Below are 23,256 nucleotides of genomic sequence, written 5' to 3' on the forward strand. Positions count from 1 at the left end.
GTATGAGACAGCCCTAGCATGTATTCAATATGGACGGTGGGTGTTAGCGCCGAAGTGGTGACATGTGGAGGTGTAGGAGGACTACTGGGCCTTGGGATAGGCTACTGCCCCTGAGATATAGGCCCTGAAGCCTTTGCCCAGAGTCAGACACATAAAAAATATATATATATATATATATATATATATATATATATATATATACTGTATATATATATATATCACCAAGTTACCCACCTGCTCCTTCTTCAGTGAATGAATCCTGGCTGTTTAATGCATGACTAGTTGCATAACAGATTCTGCCTCACATTCTAACCATGGAAACTGACTGAGCCATTCAGTCTGAAAATTTCTGTGTTTCAACTCGGTCATTTGTTTTCTGGCTGGTTGGAATACACTTTGCTCTGAACTTCCTGGTGCAGTTTCTGATTCCTGATCATCAGTTTTGCCTTTGTTATTTGACATTCTCATCTCATCTCATTGCCAGACGCCATGTATCCCAGACGGGGTGGCCAAGGGCTTAGAGTTAATTGTTTTACTGGGAGGGGCACTAATCCTCCACCAACCCCACTTGACACGTAGGGATGCCAACAGCATCTGGTGTTCCCAGGCGGTCACCCATCCAAGTACTAACCAGACCCAGCGTTGCTTAACTTCGCTGATCGGACGGGTCACTCAAAAAGAGAAAAGGGAAAAATTCAGTGTCATGGTGGACGGCAACAAAATTACTGCAATTGCATACACATCGTAGATTCATATATAGATATACAAAATTGGGCTGACAGTTTATTACAAGTTTTTCTTTTATCTATCTATCTATAGCCAAATGCCATGCTCCCTTAAGGGGTGGCCATTTGACTCTGAGTTAGTTGTTTTATGGGGAGGGAAACCAACCTTCCATCAACCCACTTGCTGAGATGTAGGGAATACGTATGGGTTGGTTATATAGGTACCACCCGGTGTTGTAAATGGTATCCTGGCTTACAAGAAACCATTAGACTTGTCATTCAATGTAAAGCTACCTGAAAAGGAAAGAAGAGTAATGAAAAGTGACAAGAAAGACGGTAGAAATAGGAAGAGAGGAGGGTTGACACAAAAAAAGAATGACAAAGGTGAAGGAAGACGTAGGCAGCACTGCATCATGTGAATGGATGATGGTCACCACAAGTTTGTCATAAACGCACCGCAGGCAACACAGAACTTCAGAACTTATTATTGCCTTGAATTAAAATAATTGCTGTATAGAGCTTTCATGGGTTCTTTAACCATAATTCTGATTCGCAGTTTGCTAACGCACAATTGTTAATTACTGCCGTTAATCAATAAGGTAAAAAGCAAAAAATTGAAAAACATATAATTTTGACATTTACTAGCGGAGGCAAACTAAGGAAACAAATTCTCACCTGGATATTTCTAAATCCCAAAATAATGTGATCCATACTGAGTTTTTGCACACACACTCTGATCTCTGCTGAAAAGACGACATGATATACACATGCCAAAAAGCATCTGTCCCGTAAACTGCTCCAAACTGCCCCGTGCGGTAGTCAATGGATGTAGACAGAACAAAAATCGATGATTAGCTTCAGTTTAGGTAATGCCAGCTCAATATTATGTAATGAATTGTAAATTTTATACACAGCATGGTACACCCAGCAATCTGATTTTAGGCATACACTCGACAATTTGGAAGTTGCTGGGACTACGTTGGTTATGAAATTAGACGTATGGAAGCACTTTTTGGACATAATGTATGGCCGTATATCCACTGAAGAAAGCCCTGTGAATGCAGCTGACAGGGAATTATGAGGCAAATACGAGTGTAAATGTATATCTGTTAGGATTCCTGGGATTTGAACAGTAAGTGAATGAGTGTGTGACTCAATAACTTTAACAGACTCCTGATGATTCTCCCTCTTTCATTTTTTCTTTCTTTCTTTTTTATTTTTTTTCCTGTTCTGGACCCTAACTCACCCCATCCTTAGGTCTCAACTATGCCAAATGCTTGCTGGCATGGGCAGGAGTTTTGCCTCTACGTAATTTGTACAAGTAGTTCTACTGGACATGGGAGGGTGTGGGCAAGAATTTCTATGGGTCATAGCGATGTACACCTTCTACTTGCACCAGCTCGTGTGGATGCAGCCTTAGATGGAAAAAGAGATCAGGATGACAATGACGATGACTAACTGACTGATGACTAACTGAATGACATGACTGGCAAACTGACTGACTGACTGATGATGATGATGATGATGATAATGACAACTGACTTAAATACTGTACTGTACATTTATGCTGTTGCTCAATTCAGGTCCACCTGTGCACCTGCTACTGTAAATTTGAGAGAATTGTCAAATCAACTTCTTAGGCGGCAGTGGAACTATAATTGGAAATTTCTCTTAAACTTATAGAAGATCTGATAGGAAAAAAGTAGTCTAGATCAAAAATGGTTATTCCAGATGGGGATGATTAATTATTTCCATTATCTTGGGAGAGTTCCTAAGGAGTGTAGGGGTTAATGAAGACTATGGTCCATATTCTCATCAAATAAGGAAGCTCCCTTGCACCATTTCCTCATCAGTTTCTTTCTGCATGTGCCATCTTAGCCACTACTTTTATCTTATTTTATGCAACATTTGTCAATGATAACAAGAAACAAACATGATACAAGAGGCTCTAGTATAGTGTAACATGCAAAATAAAATGCTAAGAAAGAGCTGTCAGCAAGCTTCCTCATCCTACAAGAATACGTGCCTATATCTAACATGCCCAGTTTGAAATGACTTTCCTCAAATAAATACAATCGTCTGAAGTAGGACTCATCACCATCATCATCATTATCCGGATCTCCTTTCCCACCCTAGGGCAGGGTGGGGAGTAGCAATATCCAGACAGCCAAAGTTTGCCCAATTCAATGGGCCACACTTCCATTCACTCATCATTCAAGCCCACAGAATTCTGGCTCCAACAGACAGGCCAAAAAAATATCACCATGTTCTGAAGCTTCACGTAGACCTATCTGATGGAGTTAATCCGAACACAGTCAGGTTAAAAAGGGGTGCCAAATCCCAGGTTACGCGCTTCTCCACACAAAATTTTCATCCAGCCAGCTCAGTCTCTTGTCAGTCCCTTAACCTAACCAACTTCCATACCTCTCTTCCTCACAAACTCATCCACCATATCCCTCCACCTTCTCCTTGGCCTACCTCACCTCCTCCCTCCTTCAAATTAGTTCATCTATACCTTTTTCACTACTCTACTGTCATTCACTCTCTCCACATGACCAAATCATCTCTGTACAATATTCCTTGAATCTGGTGTCCACAGACTTCCTCAGACCGCAACTTTCACAAATCATATTACTCCGTATCCTATTCACTCTGTGTACTCAACATACAATTCTCAGTGGTCCCATCTCGACTGCTCTTACTCTTGACCTTTCATTTTCATGCTACACCATACTCTCACATTTATATGTTAAAACTGGCACTAACTCTCCTTCATGTAAGCCTCAGGTAGCTGCAACACCCAAGCCCCCATTTCTTATCAAGGCCTTCTTAGCACCAGCTACCTTCCTTCCTTGTGTCACTCTACTTTCCACTTCTTTTGCACATTTTCCTTTCTTTTCTATCACTGTACCCAGGTATTTGAACTCTCTCACCAATTCCATTCTCTCTCCATTCACTGTGACATCACACTGGGAGTCACCTTCTCTCTCAATAACCATCACTTTACTCTTTTCTACATTTACTCTCAAGGCACGACATTCACAGACATCTACAAAACTCTGCACTAGTCTACCAAGCTCTTGTTCGTTGTTTGCAAGAGAGACTGCATCATCCGAATACAACATATCTGAGATACTCCATCCATCACCATTCATTACCAACACCACCCTTCTCTCCATTACATATGTTTACTTCTCTCTTCGCCCCATCCATATGTACTGAACAACCATGGGGACATCACACAACCTTGTCGCATGCCCACACTGATCATGAACCAATCACTCAGATGCCCATTTATCCTTACACATTCCTTACTACCATCATAAAAACTCTTGACAGCACCTAGCAGCTTACCACCTACACCATACATGTGCAAAACTTTCCACAATCTTTCTCTGCCTACTTTGTCTTATGCTTTTTCCACATCCATTAATCCCATAAACACCTTACAGTCCTTCTCACATGCCTTCTCTATCTGTCTCATTACAAATATTTGAACCACACATCCTCTACCACTCCTAAAGCCACCGTGTTCATCACTCACTAGGACTTTTGATATCTCTCTTACTTTCTCTACAATAATTCTTCCATATACTGTACCGTCCCAGCCACATTCAATGGACTTATGCCACGATTATTCTTGCACTCACTTCACTCACCTTTTTTTTTTGTACAGGGATCCAATCACTGCCTTTTTCCACTCTACTGGAACAGATTCACTCATCCACGCCTTCTTCCAAGTCACTTCGCTACGCTATCTCCACTACACTTAAATCATCTCTGAATACATCTTACCAACCCCAGCTGCTTTAACGTTTTTCAGCCACGTCACAGTGTTCTTTACCTCTACCAGTGTCACTTCCTGGCACTGCATGCCCTCTCTGTGCACCTCCAAAACCAATCAAGTTAACAGTCGCTTTGGTCTCTCCATTCCCATTCATCAATAGGACAAATTCATCAGTAAAATAGGTGATCTGATTTAAAGGAAAACACACACACACACACACACACACACACACACACACACACACACACACACACACACACACACATTGGTATGTAATTTATATCTTCCAGTGGTGGCAACCATCATCCACTCACTCTAAGTAGTGCTGCCTACTTCTTCTTTCACCATTATCATTCTTTTTCTGTGTCTACCATCCTCCCATCCTGTTTCTTCCAACTTTCGTGTCACTTTTCAATATACTGTAATTCTTTCCTTTTCAGGTGGCCTTACACTGAGTGACAAGCCTAAAGGTTGACTGCAGGCCAAAAACCATTTACAATGCTGAGTGGTAAACCATATAACTTTTTTTTTTTTTTAATAACAGAACAAAGGAAGGAAAAATAAATGAATTAAAAAAATAATAATAATAAGCCACACACCAGATTACTGGTGTCCTCTGTTCATAAAATATCTGTAACAGTTAGACTCGAACAGCTGTGGGTTGAAGTTTGGAGGGAAATAACTCTGGGGAAGCGGATTCCAGAGAGATGCAGTTCGGGGAATGAAAGAATTCTGATCGGCATAAGTTCTGCAATATGGCTGAGTGACATTCCAGTCATAAGCGCTACCAGATGCCCGTGTAGCACGAGGGAAGGCATGGAGAGGTGGCACCACGGACACAACTTCGTCTGAGTATTTGCCATAAAAATATCTGTAAAATAATGCATGGCAGGCAACATTCCTTCTTACTTGTAGGGGAGGTAGTTTATTTGGAACAGCAGGGTTGTTCATAATTCTAACAGCTTTGTTCTGAATTTTATCAAGTTGTTTTAATGCAACCTCTCCACATCCATTCCACATGGGTGAGCAATATTCAAGCTGAGAGTGCACATGGCTCTTATAAATTATAGCTAACTGCTCATCAGTGAAGAAGTTACAGACTCTGTACAATAATCCAAGTTTCTTTGAGGCGGTTTTAGCAAATGATCTTACACGAGAGGTCCAGCTGAGGGCATTGTCAAGTGAGACACCGAGAATTTCAATACTTCTGAGATGGGAATATTAGTAGCACTGAAGGTAATGTACGAATCTGGCAATATCTGTCTATTAGTAAATTGTATATAATTAGTTTTACTAGCATTAAATGAGACAAGGTTGTTTTGTCCCCATTCACCGATCGTACAGTAGATAGGTCTTGATTTATGGAGAAGGCTGTACTGAGTTAAAAGGTAGAGATAATAGACTTTGTAAATGGGTGTCTGAGTGTGAATGAACTATGTAATGTTGAGTCATCTGCATATGAGTGGATGGGATTTTCGGTGACAGACAAGAGATCATTAATATGAACCAGGAATAGGGTTGGTGCCAGAGCTGATCCCTGTGGCACGCCGGTGTTAACCGACTGGAAATTGGAATAAACATCATCTACTTTTACTCTTATTTTCCTGTCACTAAGATATGAAGAATCAAAGGAACAAAAGACGTTAGTCCATAGCAAGGGAGTTTGAACAGCAGGGAACGGTGCCATATTCTGTCGAATGCTTTAGAAATATCAAGGGCTACTGCATGAGTTTCTCCATGTAGGTCAACTGATTGATGGATGGTATGAGTTAAGAGATTGAGTATGTCAATGGTGGATCTTCTGTAGCAAAAACCACATTGTCTATCACTAATTAAGTTGTTGGATTCAAGATGTTTAACAATGTGCTTATTAATTAAAGTTTCAAATACCTTACCAAAAGAAGATGTGACTGCTATTGGTCTGTAATCGGAGAGGTCAGAGGAACTTCCTTTCTTCAGAATTGGGTGGATATTGGCTTCTTTCCATGAATTTGGGAATAAAGAAGTGCATATGCATAATCTGAATAATTTAGCAAGGACAGAGGCAAGTTCAGGGGAACACTTTTTCAAAACAATTGGCGGAATTCCATCTGGGCCTGGAGCTTTGTTGGTAGGGAAATTTTCTAGGATGGATTTTACGTATCTTGTCTGTATTTTAAGTGGGGCAATTTCGGGAGAGTCAAGTTCTAGTACAGGGACATTCTGGCTGGCATCCTCTATGATGGAATTTCTGGCAAATGTCTATCTATCTATCTATCTACTGCCAGACACCATAATCCCGTAAAGGGTGGCCATTTGACACTGAGTTAGTTGTTATACAAGGGTACTGGCAAAAATATCCGCTTTCCCACGAAGGTCATTTGTAATGTTGCCATCTGAAGATTTTAGTGGGGGAATGGAAGATGACTTGTTAAAGTTATTATTGAAAGAATTAAGAGTTGACCAGAATATTCTATTGTCATTAGGGTTTTTAAGTAGTTTTGAAGCTTGCTTTTGATGAAAGTTTGATTTAGCTAGATTTATTACAGCTTTTGCATGATTTCTAGCAATTTTAAATTGAGACAGTGATTCAGATGTTTTGATTTTAAGTAAGAGTTATATGCTAATGACTTTTGGATTGTTGCTCTGGCACAGTTGCCATCAAACCATGTTGGAGAGTTCGATCTTTTAGTGAACTGCTGACTTGGTGAGAATAAATCCATACCAGCTAGTATAAAGTCACAAATGTAGGACTGGGTAGAACTGGGATCACTAGAGAAGAAAGACTGCCATGGAATGTCAGCAAGATAATTTTTAAATCCATCCCAGTTTGCCCTATCAAAGTGCCATTGGGTCACCCTGACAGGTTCAGAACTAGGAGGTGTGAGGGGGTTTACTAATGAGGCTTTGATGAGATTGTGGTCAGAAGATCCAAGTGGTGACAGTACCTCTATCCTGTATTGATCTGGATTATTTGTCAAGAATAAATCCAAGAGATGGGCATTATGGTCCCTACGTGTCAACAAGTGAGTTGGTGGAGGGTTAGCACATATCCCTGTAAAACTACTAACTCAAAGCCAAATGGCCACTCCTTACAGGACTAAGGTATTAAGCTATAGACAGACAGACAGACAGATCTTAGATCAACAGTTTCAATAATCAGTACACTAAAACATTAACATGCTGCCATATGTAGATACAGTAATCCCTCTACTATCCGACGTAATAGAGTCAAAGGCATGTCCGGAAAATGGTCCTGTCCGGAAAGTGGGCCCCTGGCTCCTGAACTGGTACTTAAGGACCCTAACCCAGCCTAACTTTGAAAGCCACCTAAACAGCTCCCTACCGGACATGCATAGCACCTATTTAAACCTATTTAAGACCCTATTCACACCAATAATGGACATAAAGCATGAAATAAATGAAAAGGAACCAAAGAATGAGGAATCAGAAGTGACTATACTTCAGCCAGGGTATGTACGACACGTCTGTGGCTGGCTTCTCTAGGGCTTTGGCAGTGATGAAAATGCTCTTGAAGCACGTACAGTAATCCAGTGTTGTACTGCATTTAATTCTTTGCACTGTGAGTTATAATTGTTTAACACTGCACATTGTTCTTAACTGCACCATGCCAGTTTCAACCGCCAACTTGCACTCCACAGTTAATCCTTTGCACTCTAAATTCTAAATTCTCAACACTCCACAACACTGTATATTCCCGTGTGGTCTTGTGGCGAGGTATTGCAGTTTATTCTCTGTTTATTCACAAAAAACGAGCACATGTGGCTTCCATTGCGATAAGCATCTACTCGCCATCAAAGTTCGGCAGTAACTGTTGAACAGTGTTCAAGTGTTGGTGACGGGGAAACAGAGTTGCCAGATCGCAACGGCCACATTACCAAACATCTCAATTTTCATTACCAAATTTAACTTTTCATTACCAAATTCGTAAAGCTAGCATTTATTCTTCACTAATTATATTTACAAGTCGAAATACATGCAATCACTCTCCTTATAATTAACGGCATGTTGATTATTTTCACGCTACGTAGGCTAGCAGATTAATGAGAGAGAGCAGACAATCCACCATTTCCATCCCGCATATCCTCATACATGTGAAAAATCTGTTTGGTAATGCATTATTCTGATTCATTACCAAACGAATTTTTCATTACCAAACTGGCCCACATTTGGTAATGAAAAATACCACATGGCAATCCTGACAGGGGAGGGGGGAGGAAGGAAGGGGTGAATAGGCCATGGTGTAAACAGCTGTTCGGCATTGCGCGGCAATTTCAAATTATGGGTGGGAAAAAATTCGGATTTGGGGGGAATTTTTTTCTTTTTCTGGCCATTTTTGGGTTCCGAAGGTCCAGGCCCACAATGTCCGGTAAGTGGGGTGTCCGGAAAGAAGGCATCCGGATACTATGGGGATTACTGTACATGGCTGCATGAATTTCCAATTCACTGCTACAGTTACTCGGTCCAATAGGTAACCTTGCTGTTTAGCCTCTATTGATCAGCTTCACATTCTAATAACGTGAGGCCCGAACAAGACAAACAACAACAACAACAACAGCTCAGTGCTGCAGTTTCCTTGTCAATGAAGGAACCCTGTTGTTCTCCTTTTCCATTTCAGTCTTATACTCTGACAGCCTGCAATTCACTTATTTCATATTCACAGGAGTGGTGCACTCAAGAAGTCTACACATGGTATTACGGTGTCCTGGGTGAAGTAGCTGTGCTGTCCACTCAGGAGCCAAATTTCCTCATATTTTCGTGAACAATTTGCTTTGTGTAAGATCCTGGTGAGGTGGTCTACCACAAGGGGACACAAGATCCCTACTCGATGTACAGCAGGTGCTGTACTCTACCTGTACAACCACCCTACAGATACAGTTTCTTACCTGTGATTGATGGGTCTGCCCAGTCAGACTGGAGTTAAGTAACAAGAACAACATTCACAAAAATTTTGGGCCATGAAAACATCAACAACAATAACAAAAACACATACAACTCAATGCTGCAGTTCATGGTCATTAAAGCAACCTTGGCCTCTGACTTTTGCAACCCTGTCTGATACTCTGACAACCTGGAGTCACAACAACAATGACAATAACAACAACAAATAAAACTCACTGCTGCAGTTCCTTGGTCAGGGATGCAACCTTGGTCTTAGATTTTTGTAACTCTGCCTCACATTCAGACAGCTGGACCTCAACACTTTCAATCAGCTTCTTGTTCTCACGCCGCCCACTAGTCTCCTCCTCCAGCTGACCTTGCATGCATATCAGCTGCTTTTCTAACTGGAAGATTTCTTGATCTGTAAATAATAAAGTAAATAAAGTAATAAGTAAATAAATCATTATCATCATCATCATCACCATTGTGATTTCTTTTTCTCATCTAAGGATGAGGGAAGGCTGGGGTCCAGAAAACAAGGAATGAGAACACATGATAGAGGAAAACTGGTTAATATGATATACATCAGAACCAACTTGCCTTGCCCCGGGCTCCTACGTTCCTCATGGGTTAACACTGGATTAGATGATGAATGAATGAATGAATGAATGAATGAATCATCATCATCATCATCATCACCCAATTCTACGTTGCCCCATGAGAAGCTTAGGAGCCCGGGGCAAAGCAAGTTGGTCCTGACATTTAGGATGAGAGTGACCTGCCTCACTCATCCCTGAGTGGCATTACGTGAGCAATTACTCCAACCACCCCTCGGATATAAACCTTCACCGGCTCAATCCAATTGGAGCGCCTTAATTACCCACTAAATCACCAGGCGCCATAATTTGGTTACCAGTATATGGTTACCACCTACTGTAGTAAATGGTTTCCTGGTGTACAGGAAACCACCCGGCATGTCACTCAGTGTAGAGTGACCCATAGGCAGAAGGAACAGGAAAGAATGAAGGAAAGACAGACAAAAGAGGAAGTGTAAAGTCACCCGTAGGCAGAAGGAGGATGAAAGAATGAAGTAATGGAATAATAATAATCCATCCATCCATCATCCAATCCTACATTGCCCCATGAGGAACGTAGGAGCCTGGGGCTAGGCAAGTTGGTCTTGACACTTAAGATGAGAGTGACCAGCCTCACTCATCCGAGTGGCATGACATGAGCAATAAACCCCAACCATCCCTTGGATATAAACCTTCACCAGCTCAATTTGACTGGAGTGCCATAATTACCCACTAAACCACCAGGCACCAAAATTTGGTTATATGGTTATCACCCAGCGTAGTAAATGGTTTCCTGGTGTACAGGAAACCATTTGGCTTATCACTCAGTGTAGAGTCACCCACAGGCAGAAGTAAGAGGAAAGAATAAAGGGAAAAAAGACAGAAGAGGTAAAGTCACTCGTAGGCAGAAGGACAAGGAAAGAATGAAGGAAAGTAAGACAGAGAAGGATGAAAGGAAAGAAGGATGGAGGAGAGGAAACGGCAGACACCCAAGAGCAGAACTACATCGAGTGAGTGGATGGCGAGCGCCCCCACCTAATAATAATAATAAATCATAATACTGTAATTAATCTCCCTGTACTGTTGTTTGCAGATGATACTGTGTTGTTGAGTGAAGACGAAGGGGAGCTGCAAGGCTTGGAGGATGAGTTTGAGAGAGTGTGTAAGAAACGGAATATAAAGGTGAATGTAGGGAAGAGTTGAGTGATGGTCTTTGAGAGAGGTGAAGTCAGTGAATGTACAGCGAGGTTGGATGGTGAGGAATTGGAAAATGTGAGTACGTTTAAGTACTTGGGTAGTGTGATGAGTAAGGACGGAGGTTTGGGGGGTGAAGTGCTTGAAAGGGTACAGCAGGGAAGAAAGGTTGCTGGTTCTTTGAAAGCAGTGATAAGAAACAGGGATGTGAGCATGGAAGTGAAAAAGTTACTACATGACGGTATTGTGATACCATCTCTAACATACGGAAGTGAAACTTCGACTTTTTTTTTTTTTTTTTTGTGAGGAAGAAGGAACCAAAGGCCATGAGCCCACAGTAACAGTTCCGTCCAAGAGAAAAACAAAATACAATAGAGAGCCAAATTCAAGATCCGATCATTGTGAGACGCCTGGACACACTGCGTCTGAAAGACTGGAGATCATAGGCAGCAGGAAATACAGACAGAGGGAGACAGTTCCAGAGCTGACCTGTTGCATAAATGAAAGACTGGGAGTAACGGTTAACTCTTGCATTAGAGAGCTGGACAGAAAAGGGATGAGAGTTTGCTGCCAGACGGTTGCTACACGCCCGTCATAGAGGTGGAGGAATGCAAGCAGACAGTTCAGAGGAGCAGTGACCATTAAAGTAGCGACAGAAAAGAGATAAAGATGCAACAGTGCGGCGAAGAGACAGAGGTTGAAGGGAGTCAGTAAGAGGAGGAGAGTTAATGAGACAAAAAGCCTTTGACTCCACCCTATTGAGAAGAGCTGTATGTGGGGAGCCTCCCCACACATGAGAGTTGTACTCCACACAGGGGCAGATAAAACCCCTGTATAGAGTCAACAATTGTGCAGGGGTAAAGAAAGAGCGGAGTCGGCTTAGCACACCCAATCTCTTGGAAGCAGATTTTACAAGAGATGTAATATGATCTTTCCAAGATAAGTCCCGAGTAAATGAAATCCCAAGCATGTTCAAGGATGATGCAGGATTAAGCTGAATATTATTAAACATTAGTGGGTATATCTGTGGAAGATTTTGTCGGGTTGATAGGTGTAAGAACTGAGTCTTAGATGCATTAAAAACAACCATATTATTTTTACCCCAGTCAGAGATACGAGCCAAGTCAGATATTAGGTGTGCCATAGCCTCATCCCTTGTTTGCTGAAGTAACTGTTCAGATGGGAGTTGCAGGAACCGAATGGAAAGGTGAAGGGTGGAGTCATCAGCGTATGAGTGGATAGGGTTCGATGTACAGCTTAGAAGATCATTGATGAATAAAAGGAAGAGAGTTGGTGATAGGACAGAGCCCTGAGGAACACCACTGCTGATAGATCTAGGAGAAGAACGATGGCCGTCTACAACAGCAGCTATAGAACGACCAGAAAGGAAGCTAGCGATGAAGGCACAGATAGAAGGATAGACACCGTAGGAGGGCAGTTTGGAAATTAAAGATTTATGCCAGACTCGATCGAAAGCCTTTGAGATGTCAAGTGCAATGGCAAAGCTTTCGCCAAAGTCCCGAAAGGAGGATGACCAGGAGTCTGAAAGGTAGGTGAGAAGATCGCCAGTGGAGCGTCCCTGACGGAAACCGTACTGACAATCTGAAAGAAGGTTGTGATAGGAAAGATGCCTTAAAATTTTTCTATTGAGAATTGACTCGAAAACTTTTGAAATACAGGGCGTTAAAGCAATTGGATGATAGTTGGAGGGTTGGGAGTCGTCACCCTTCTTTGGGACTGGCTGAATGAGAGCAAACTTCCAGCAAGAAGGAAAGGTACAAGTTGACAGACAAAGGCGAAAGAGTTTGCCTAGGCAGGGTGTAAGCACAGAAGCACAGTTCTTGAGAACAACAGGAGGGACCCCATCAGGCCCATATGCCTTGTTAGTACTGAGGCCAGTGATGGCAGAAAATACATCAACTGAAGAAATTTTAATGTCAGCCATGAGGAAGTCAGAGGGGGGAAGTGATGGAGGAACAGCACCGGAATCGTCTAAGGTGGAATTGGAGGAGAAAGTCTGTGCGAAGAGATCTGCTTTATCAGTAGAAGAAATAGCTACAGAACCATCAGAGTAGAAAAGAGGAGGGAAGGATGATGAGGTAAAGTTGTTAGAAAGATTTTTGGCAAGGTGCCAAAAGGAGCGGTATGAATTCGAGTTGGAGAGTTGAGAGCATTTAGTATGGATGAAATTATTTTTAGTAGAGCGAAGAACAGACTTAGCACGATTCCGGGCAGAAGCGTAAAGATGATGTGATTCAGGGGTGGGTTGGCTCCGGTACCTTTTGTAGGCCCTCTCCTTGTTGTGGACAGCATTAGAACAAGCGTGATTAAACCAAGGCTTTCTTGCCTTAGTCAAAGGATATGAGAAAGGAATGTATGCTTCCATGCCCAAGAGAATAACCTCCGTAATGCGCAAGGCACACTCAGATGGCTCACGGCCATGGAAGCAATAATCATTCCAGGGAAAATCAAAGAAGTACTGCCTGAGGGCCTCCCAGTCCGCGGCTCCAAAATGCCACAGACGACGTTTCCCTGGAGGGTCCACAGGCCGTACCGGAGTGATAGGACAGGTTAAAGTAATAAGGTTGTGATCAGAGGAGCCCAACGGAGAGAAAAGATTAACTGAGTAAGCAGAAGGATTAGTTGTGAGGAAGAGGTCAAGTATGTTGGAGCTCTCTCCAAGGCGGTCAGGGATACAGGTAGGGTGCTGTACAAGCTGCTCTAGGTCATTAAGGATAGAAAAGATGTAGGCTTGTTCATCAGGTGGATCTGTGAAAGGAAAGGAGAGCCAAAGGTGGTGGTGAAGATTGAAATCTCCTAGAATGGAGATTTCAGAGAAAGGAGAAACGGATAGAATGTGTTCCATCGTAGAAGTAAGATAGTCGAAGAATTTTTGATAGTCAGTAGAATTAGGGGATAAGTAAACAGCACAGATATATTTAGTCAGAGAATGACAGGAAAGCCAAAGCCAGAGTGTAGAGAATTCAGAATAATTGAGTTCAGGAACACGAGAGCAAGATAAGTCGTTGCGTATATATACACAACAGCCACCTTTGGCTTTGAAATGACTATAGAGAAAGTAGGAGGATACAGAAAAGGGTTTGCTGTCAGTTGCCTCAGACAGCTGAGTCTCCGTTAGAAAAAGATGATGAGGTTTACAGGAGGAGAGGTGGTGCTCAACAGAGCGAAAGTTAGAGGAAAGGCAGCGAATGTTGCAGAAATGAAGAAGAAGAGAGTCAGACAGTGGTTCCAGGCACCTCGAGTCGTCACTGGGAGAGGGGCGGATGGTGGGGGCATTTATGGTCCCCCCCCCCCGGGGACTCCGAGGCTTGGTGAAGAGACGCCATTTTTTGAATTTTGAATAGAAAGTGTAGTGTGTACTGTGCATGTAGTTTGGTGTAGATAGTTAGAGAAATTTGTACTGGAGAGCATGCTGGCCTACTCTCTGTGTAAATGAGACACTGAAAAAGTTCAGCAAAGGGGGATGGTCAGGAACTAGTCCTGAGGGCTGATGAAACGGGAGCTCCAGCACTCCGTCATCAGCTTTCCATCCACCTCGGGAGTACTGCCCTGCTCGACTGGTGGAAGGACACAAGTCAAGAGTGAGAGCAGTGGAAATGAGTTTTTTAAGAGGAGCATGTGGAGTCACATGGAGAGACAGGCTGATGAATGAGGATATAAAGGAGCGTTGCGGTGTTGATGTGGATGTAATAGGAAGCGTTATGAGGAACACACTGAGGTGGTTTGGCCATGTGGAGAGGATGGAGGGTGAAAGACTGACGAAGAGAGTGTATGTGAGTGAGGTGGAGGGGGGAAGAGGGAGGGGGAGGCCGAGGATGAGATGGAGGGATGGGGTGGAGAGGTATATAGGACAGGGGGGTGTGAGTTGGGAGCAGGGCAGTGAAATGGCGGGGGACAGGGCGACTTGGAGGCGATTTGTTTGTGGCCACCCCAAACGGGATTGAGGCATCTGGCAATAGATAGATAGATAGATAATAATTAATATCCTCTATTTTCCATTGAAAGGTGGCATCACACTGGACCATTTTTTGCTCGTGGTTTGCCAAGCGCTGAGCATTTGCTGGCCAGAGCATTCTCGCAAGCAATGGCTGGTGCTTCCCAGTTGGACAGAGAGCAACTCGTCAGACGAGCAGCAAGTGGCCCGGATGTAAACAAGAAAAATGGCAACCCTCCACTAAAGTACTCATCGGAAGCCTCCCCAAAAGTGTCCCTCTCAACTAATAATGTAGAAGTCCTTCATTATACTGTACATTCATTACTGGAAAAAGTGAGGGAATATCCAATGTTGTGGGACCATACCAATGAACTATTCCTTTTGAATCTCTTCTCCTCAGCCATGATTGAACCCACACGTTTTTTGTTTTTCTGCAGTTCCTGGAGAATACCTAAAACTGCTGTAACAGCTGCACATTTTGCGACAGTCCGTATATCAGAGCCGGTTGGCGCCATTTCTAGCTTTGTTTGTTCATTTACTTTAGGTCGTCGCTGGTGATTATGCTCTTTGTTCGGCAAACAGTTGGGCTGTTGAGTGTGAAGATACTGTTCATTTGCTTGCCAACAAATGTTCGGCACTCGGCAAACCACAAGAGAAAAATGGTCCAATGTGACGCCACCTTAAGTATGAAAGGAGATACCAGGAATTGAAATAACAATAATAACAACAACAAGTAATAATAATAATAACAATAATAATATTAATAATAATAATAACAGCACTCCACTCACACAGTATTCATGAGCATAACAAGTGCTTCTCTATTAGAAGATTTTCTGATCTGCACAAGCACAAAAAATATGAAGGAATGCAGAATGTTCTCATTATATTGTACACTAAACCACATTCCAATGGACTTGGTTCTAATGAATTTTCTACCCAACAGACACATTTGTGGGTCCTCTCCCCAGCCCTAGACAACTGACTTAACTAGTTGCTCGAACTGAATTGTTTTCATATTTTTGTTTATAAGTACTAAACTATGTTTTATATACAGCATACTAAATGATTTCATAACAAACAATGTGTACACAATGTGCATGGTATTGTTTATCCATTAATCAGGCTATTTCGACAACATTCAGAAGAGACAACCGGATTCAACAGACTGCCCTTCTTCAGTCTTCAACCCCCCTTCTCTGTCTGTTAGAATGAGGATTTAGTGCATTTTGAATTAATTTGATCAAAATTTATATGAACCATGTAGAGAGGAGAAATACAATGAATTGTATGGTCCAAATGGAAGGTGAAATGCATGAGGAAGTTAACAGTTTTAAGTAGTTGTGTAAATATGGCAAAATGAAGGGTAAGGTTAAGGAGGCATCATTTTAAGGGACATGACTAACTACAGAGCTCAGTTCTACTGTGCAGTACACCCTAGATATAATGAACTAATTGCCACCAGACCCTTGGCGTTAAAGACAATAGTTCGTTAAAGCCAAACACCATGCTGTTTGGTAATTTCCCAGGCGTCCTGGCTTTCACTGAACAAAGATCGTTAAATATAAAGAATTCCTTGGCCATACACAATAACAAACAGCTAGGTTTAAATGACACTTTTTCTCGATAAATGCTCTGCTTGTGGCTCCCCTCCGGATGCTGGTCATCCAGAGACTGATGTGGCATTTGTAGGATATGGAGGAGTGTGTGTGTGTGTGTGTGTGTGTGTGTGTGTGTGTGTGTACGGAGGCCATGCTGGTTGGTGTTTCCCATCTGTCCATTCTTTTACCGAACAAAATTTGTTAAATAAACATAATGTTTGGCCAGCTCAAGGTGGTCATTAAAACCAAAATTCATTAAAAGAGGGTTTGGTATATCACAGGTTTACTGTATTTAGAAGTGTGCAAGGGTTACTATGGAAGTTAAGAGAGCCATGCATAAAGTGTTTTACTGAAGACATTCTCTTGTAGGAGTGGAACCTTGGCAGTGAATGAGAGAATTATTTGGGTTGCAAGCTGTTGAAATAATCCAGGTGCTTGTATGGGGAAGGATGGAGGGTGTAAGTGCAACAGCGAAACACAGAGGTGTTACAGAATGGAAGTAAGGGCTATGGGAGTGAGATATGGAATTACTGATCGGATGAAAAGGAATACAATGAAATGATATGGATATATTAAAAGAGTGCACACAGACAAGATGTCAAAAGAAAGTTTGTGAAAGTAAAATCGAGGGTAGTCACAGAATTTATGTGGCGCTGAAGAAGACAGTGAAGCAGTATACTGGTGAAGGAGGCTGAGGAAGAGGTGTTTAAGACAGTGAAAGAGGTATGTGAGGATAAAGCAGCCTGGAGACATTTCTATCAAGGCCATCTCTTGTTCGGGAGTAAGACACTGAAGATTGTGATGACAGAAATTCGGTAGTTGTAGGAGTGTAAAATTTTACCCAATACTCTAGTACAAGAGAGGTGGTGGTGGCAACCATCATCTACTAACTTGATGGAGTACTGCCTATTTCTTCCCTCTCCTTTCTCCTTCTGTCTCTATATCTGACCTCTTCTCTTGCCAATTCTTCTTTTTCTACCTCTTACTTTTTATTATGTTTGTTTCCACTTCAGGTGGCTCTACACTAAGTGAGAAGCCTAGTGGTTTTCTGTAACCATGGAAACCATTTACAAAGCTGGGTGATAACCATGTAACCATATTACAAGGTGGAGTGGAGCCTGCTATGGTGCCCCTGCTAACTAGGTAGAAGGATGCAAATGCAGCATCCATCTAGGAACCACTATTCCCCTATGCCTTGTAGTGGTGAAGTACTCTCAGCTGCTACAGAACATAGGTTTACTGCATGGAACAGTCCTGCAAGGGTGGTTGCTTGATGGCAGTTGATGGGTCTGCTTGGCCAAACCGACTGGAGTCGATCAACAACAACAACAGAAGAAAAAGAGACCCTAAGATTTTACTTCATACACAAGCTGCATTTCTGGAAAACAACTGTCAACTTAATGTTTACCCAGACATTTCTTCCAGTTCAATCAGAGGCATTTCCCCAAACAAGCATTATTAGTGGTCCAATTAGCATAGCTATTAAAAACACTCTAAAAAGTCAATTATTTCATGTTGAAAATGATTTTTTTTTTTCTGCCACAATAACTAACAGTTAAATAAGTATCAGTTTGTTTCCATGGGGTAAATCCCCTAAACTAGGACCAACTGACTATATATCTCTGCAGGGTAATCAGAGATCCCTGGAGAGAATACTATCTCTCTCATCAGAAACACATTACCAGGGTAAAGACTTGAACTGTCAACCCTACAGTCGAGAAGCGCAAGCACTACCACTGAACTATATTGGACCCTTTGTTTCCAGAGGACAGTTAAGCTACTCCAATGGTTAAAGCCAGGCCTCATCACACAATCAATAACTATGAGTGAGTTTTAAGGCTACCAAATTAATGACCTGTCAGCAATAATTAGCTATCAGCCAAACCCAGCCAGCTCAATACACAATATACTTTTGCCCTGCCATCATACATACGATATATGAAGGCATTAGCCCATTGAATCTGTGTGACATCTTGTTTAGTTTACTCTTGCTACAACTGGACATTTTCATTCAAGGCCTCCCATAATGAAAGGGCCTATTAAAGTTGTGTATAAACACTGCAATTCAGAAAGTCTATCCTACACTAACTAAAACTGTTAGAAGATAAAACTAAAATGCAAAAGGTCTCCCTGGGCTTCACGGGTTAATGAAAGCAACACCTAATTCCTCCCATTAATAATGTCTATCTTCATCTAAATAATATTGTCAGGAGATAGCAAGAACAAGTGCTCGTGGGCCCTTCGGGCCCCTCAAACTTGCTCCTGCGGAGGGCTCTTGCGCTGCTATAATATATTTTAGTTATACCTGAGGGCAAGAAATTCTATGGAGATCCTATGCCGGGTGCCTGGAACAGCATTTTTTGATCAAAATGTGATAGCTCGTTAAATATAGTAAAAGTTTTCCAATCATGATGGGACCAAGTTTTTTCACATCAGCGAATTTTTTGCAATTTTTGTGCCAATTTTGGTGCAATTTGAATGTGTAGTTTCAGCTGCCCAAAACACACACACACACACACACACACACACACACACACAAGCCTACTGCTATAGTATATTAGATTAGTGTTAGATGGAGGCATTCACCATCCACTCACTCGATGTACTGTAGTGCTGCTCTCAGGTGACTGCTCTTTCTTCTCTTACTTCCTTTTTTCTTTCCTTCCTCTCCTGTCTTTCCTGCCTTTTTCTTTCCTCTTTCTTCTGTCTACGGGTGGCTCTACATTGAGAGACAAGCCAAATGGTTTCCTGTACACCAGGAAACTATTTACTTCACTGGATGGTAACCAAATAACCAAACTATGGCACCTGGTGGTTTAGTGGATAATTAGGATGCTCCAGCCGGATTGAGCTGGTGTAGGTTTATATCCAAGGGGTGACTGGGGTTTACTGCTCATGGAATACCACTCAGGGGTAAATGAGGCTGGTCACTCTCATCTTAAATGTCAGGACCAACTTCCCTAGCCCCAGACTCCTACGCTCATCATGGGGTAACACATGATTAGATGATGTAAAAAAAAAAAAAAAAAAAAAAAAAAAAAAAAAAAGACATCCCAGAACTCAATTGGTTAAAGTTCCTGGGTGGAATTTTGGATTGTATTTTTGGTGGCATAGGGAGCTTTGTAACACCTCTTCTTCAGCAATTTACTTAACATATTGGCTATAGTCTCACCAATCTAAAACCAAGGTTTGGGTGGAGTCCAGCCGGGGATTTCCCGGCGTACAGCGTTGCCTTGTTTCCTATACTCTGATTGGGTAGTGGCTGACCTGACACCGTTAGAGTTCGTCTGCTCACACCTCGCCACCTGGCCTGACATGACTTCACCCACTTCTGTGTGTGTGTGTGTGTGTGTGTGTGTGTGTGTGTGTGTGTGTTTGTGTGTGTGTGTGTGTTTGTGTGTGTGTGGTTTTTTTTTTTTTGCGTGTGTAAAGACAAACTAATTTAAGTTATAAATATAATTTAAGTTATATATATAACAAAGTGAACAGTGGAAGCACGTGACAGAAGCTTAATCTCCCTCCAATGGATTAACTCCCAGTATGGGCCTGGATGTTGCCGCTCGTGAGTGTTTTAACTTATTTATTTCTATTAAGAAAATAGCGTATGTTCAACTGATTCCTTCAAATTATATTATAAACGTAATTGTTACATTACTTACCCAACTTAGAACTACCGTGAAAGTCGGTAAAAGTAACTACATTTTTTTCAGCACCACTGTAAAATATGTATGCCACGTTTCTTTATTGATGTACAAGAGCCATATGCATTACAAGTTTACCTTCCTTTGATATGCTAGAATACTTACGTTTATATTGAATTAGTATGTGTGTACCTATCTGTGATGCCTATTACATATATAACAGAATCTACTCATCGCTCGTTAGGAAGTATGGCATGGCTGCACCCAGCGGCAGACCCCACCCAAACCTTGGTTTTAGATTGGTGAGACTATAGCTACACCTTAACATTCTCTTTTGTTATTTACCTGGAATGTATTTCTAATAGTGACATACTGAAGTCTGCATCAGTAATATACAAGATGGTACTGAAGCATAAAACTAAAATTACTAGGGAAGAAGTGGTACAAGATCTCCAAAGCCACTAAGAATCTGATCCTCTAACCCAGCCTAAGTAACACCCTTGCCATGGCCTTACCTGCAATCAGTTTCTGCTTCTCCCCTTCTGTCTTGAGGCTCTGCACCTCCTTCACCTTCAAAGTCCAAGCATCCTGTAGCTTTTTGGCAAGCACTTCTGGTAGTAAATTCTTCTCCTCTAAGGACATGAGAGAAAAGAAATCCTCTCCATCTGCTTCTGCCTCTGCCACCTCCACCGCCGCCATTTTCGTGTTGACTGCCTGTAGAAGTTAACAGGACTTATAAATCCCACTACTGGGTAATTATTTGGAACAACACTATCTCTATGAGTGTGCCTAGGATGGATTATGCTGGGTTACATATTAAGCAACTCTGTTTAGAAAAGAATAATACAGAACCCAACTACTGCCCTAGCCATACTGCCTCCTTCAGAACACAGGAGCCTCAGACAAGGCTACCAAAGGCCAACACTGAGAAAGCTTTAACATGTCCAATATTGTTTTTAGGTTCAAATTTGCTTCTCTCAAGGTTTATATGCACTTCATTTGATTTAGATGTTCTTTTCTGCCAGAGTCATAGTAGAAACATTATTTGTATCAATGAATACTACCTGCTGGAAAAAAAAAAAAAAAATTACTGATACCTTCTGAAAGTGGACTTGGAAACTTAAATCAGACATTTAGGCCCTGGATAGGAGACCGAACTATGACCCTAGTAGCTTCCTGTACTGTATAACAGATGAATCTCCAGCCACTTTTACATGACCTAACATAAAACACCAGTAACATTCTGGCAAACCTAACCTAACCCAGTAATCTTAATTGAGACATAAGACCACCTTATTTTGCAGTTTTCTTCTGTTTTTTTTCTTTACCTTACCTCCTCATGAGATTCTTTGAGTACTTTCTGAGTGTGTTTTCAACTTTTGATGTTTGTTTAATTCTTCTAAAAGTGGTGAAATGTTTAAAAAGTGGTGTTTGGTTACAATCCATAATGGCACTGAAGACAGATGGATGTCATCTTGTGCATGAAGACACAAAAACACCATCTTAGAATGCCATTTTTAAATGAAATTATCCTTATCAGGGCCTATTTTTATCCAACCCTAGCCTAAATTTTCATAGCCCAGTCTAATTTATCCTAACCTAACCTATTTTATACTAACCTAAAAAAAAGGTCATGAATGGTGATGAGTTAGTGAGTGAAACAATGCTTATAATGTCTATATTACTGTTTGAAAACCAATATATTCTTGTACTACATATAAATTCGTACCAAGTAAATAAATAAATACTGTTTATGAGTGGATAAAATAGTTACCGTACCCTCCCATAGAACTCGTTTTCTTTGGTGCCAGCCTGTTAGAAAACCCAGTCAGGTAAAGAAGTACTCGCGCCTAAATCCAGTATTTTAAACCTCAGGTGAGCGATTTCTCTATGAATTTTCAATGTTTCTCACCAAAAGCGGATGTTTGAGCCAAAAAAAAAAAAAAAAAGGTCCAACAACGTCGGGATGGGGCGGGTTAATGATCACGTAGATGAAGCAATTCAAGGATATGAAGGAGTACATGGGGGATGTGTATATGGTACAAGAAATGAGAAAGGGGGAAAGGATACTGGAGTTTGAGGAGGCAATGAACATGATTGTGTGCAACACACAATTTAGGAAAAGAGAGAGTAGGTTGATTACATACAAGTCTGGGGGAAACAGCAGTCAGATGGATTATTTTCTGGTCAGGTGGGCCGATTGGAGGTTAGTGAGGGATGTTAAAGTTACTGGAAGCAAGGAATGTGTGCAGCAGCACAAGTTATTGATATGTGACATCATGCTTAAAGAACAAGTGATAAAAAAGAGGACTTATGTACCTAGGAGGAAAATATGGAAGCTGGAAAACCAAGCAGTAACAGATGCTTTCTAAAGCGAGATGAGGAGAGTGGTGGCTGAACAGGGAGAAGTTGACAGAGGCATTAATGAAAAGTACAGAGCCTTCAAGAACCTCTTGAGAGTTAATGAAGCAGTACAGGTATGCTATTGGACATGAGGTCCACCAAGACATAAAGTACATAACCTGGTGGCAGGATGAGGATGTAGAAGCTGCAGTTAAGGAGGAAATAAGGCTTTTCTGGGAATGAGAAGGATGATAACAAAAAGAACTACTTGGCTGCCAAGCACAGGGCTAGAAGAGAGGTACCGTATATATACAGGGTGAAGTCTGAGTCACAGAGACTTACTTGATAACCTAAATCATATGGAAAGGAAGAATATGATATTCAAGGTGGCAAATCAGGGGAAGAGGGATAATTGGGATATCATAAGTGGGCAGCATGTGAAGAATGATGATGGACGGGTAGTGGTGAACAGTGGAGAAATTAAAGATGCATGGAGAGAGCATTATAGCCAGTTGTTGAATGGGAGTTTGACTGGGAAAGGGAAGGTTTGAAGC

At 41.7% G+C, this 23,256-nt stretch overlaps 1 protein-coding gene across 1 annotated transcript in view; it reads right to left on the minus strand.

The window, feature by feature from the left end:
* Nucleotides 1-21,058, minus strand: part of LOC145402051 (nucleoprotein TPR-like) — a gene marked incomplete at its 3' end in the record, with an annotated part of 419,889 nt that extends 398,831 nt beyond the window's left edge. Inside the window, exons 1-2 of the mRNA XM_080274148.1 lie at nucleotides 20,875-21,058; nucleotides 9,631-9,814 (exon numbers count right to left, since the gene is read on the minus strand). Of these exons, the coding sequence (XP_080130274.1) occupies nucleotides 9,631-9,814; nucleotides 20,875-21,058 (368 nt within the window). The remainder of the gene's footprint in view (nucleotides 1-9,630; nucleotides 9,815-20,874) is intronic.
* Between the last annotated feature and the right edge of the window lie 2,198 nt (nucleotides 21,059-23,256).

Source organism: Coenobita brevimanus, chromosome 57, assembly GCF_032717465.1.
Source record: "Coenobita brevimanus isolate Jiangsu-jjx chromosome 57, ASM3271746v2, whole genome shotgun sequence".
Classification (NCBI taxonomy): domain Eukaryota; kingdom Metazoa; phylum Arthropoda; class Malacostraca; order Decapoda; family Coenobitidae; genus Coenobita; species Coenobita brevimanus.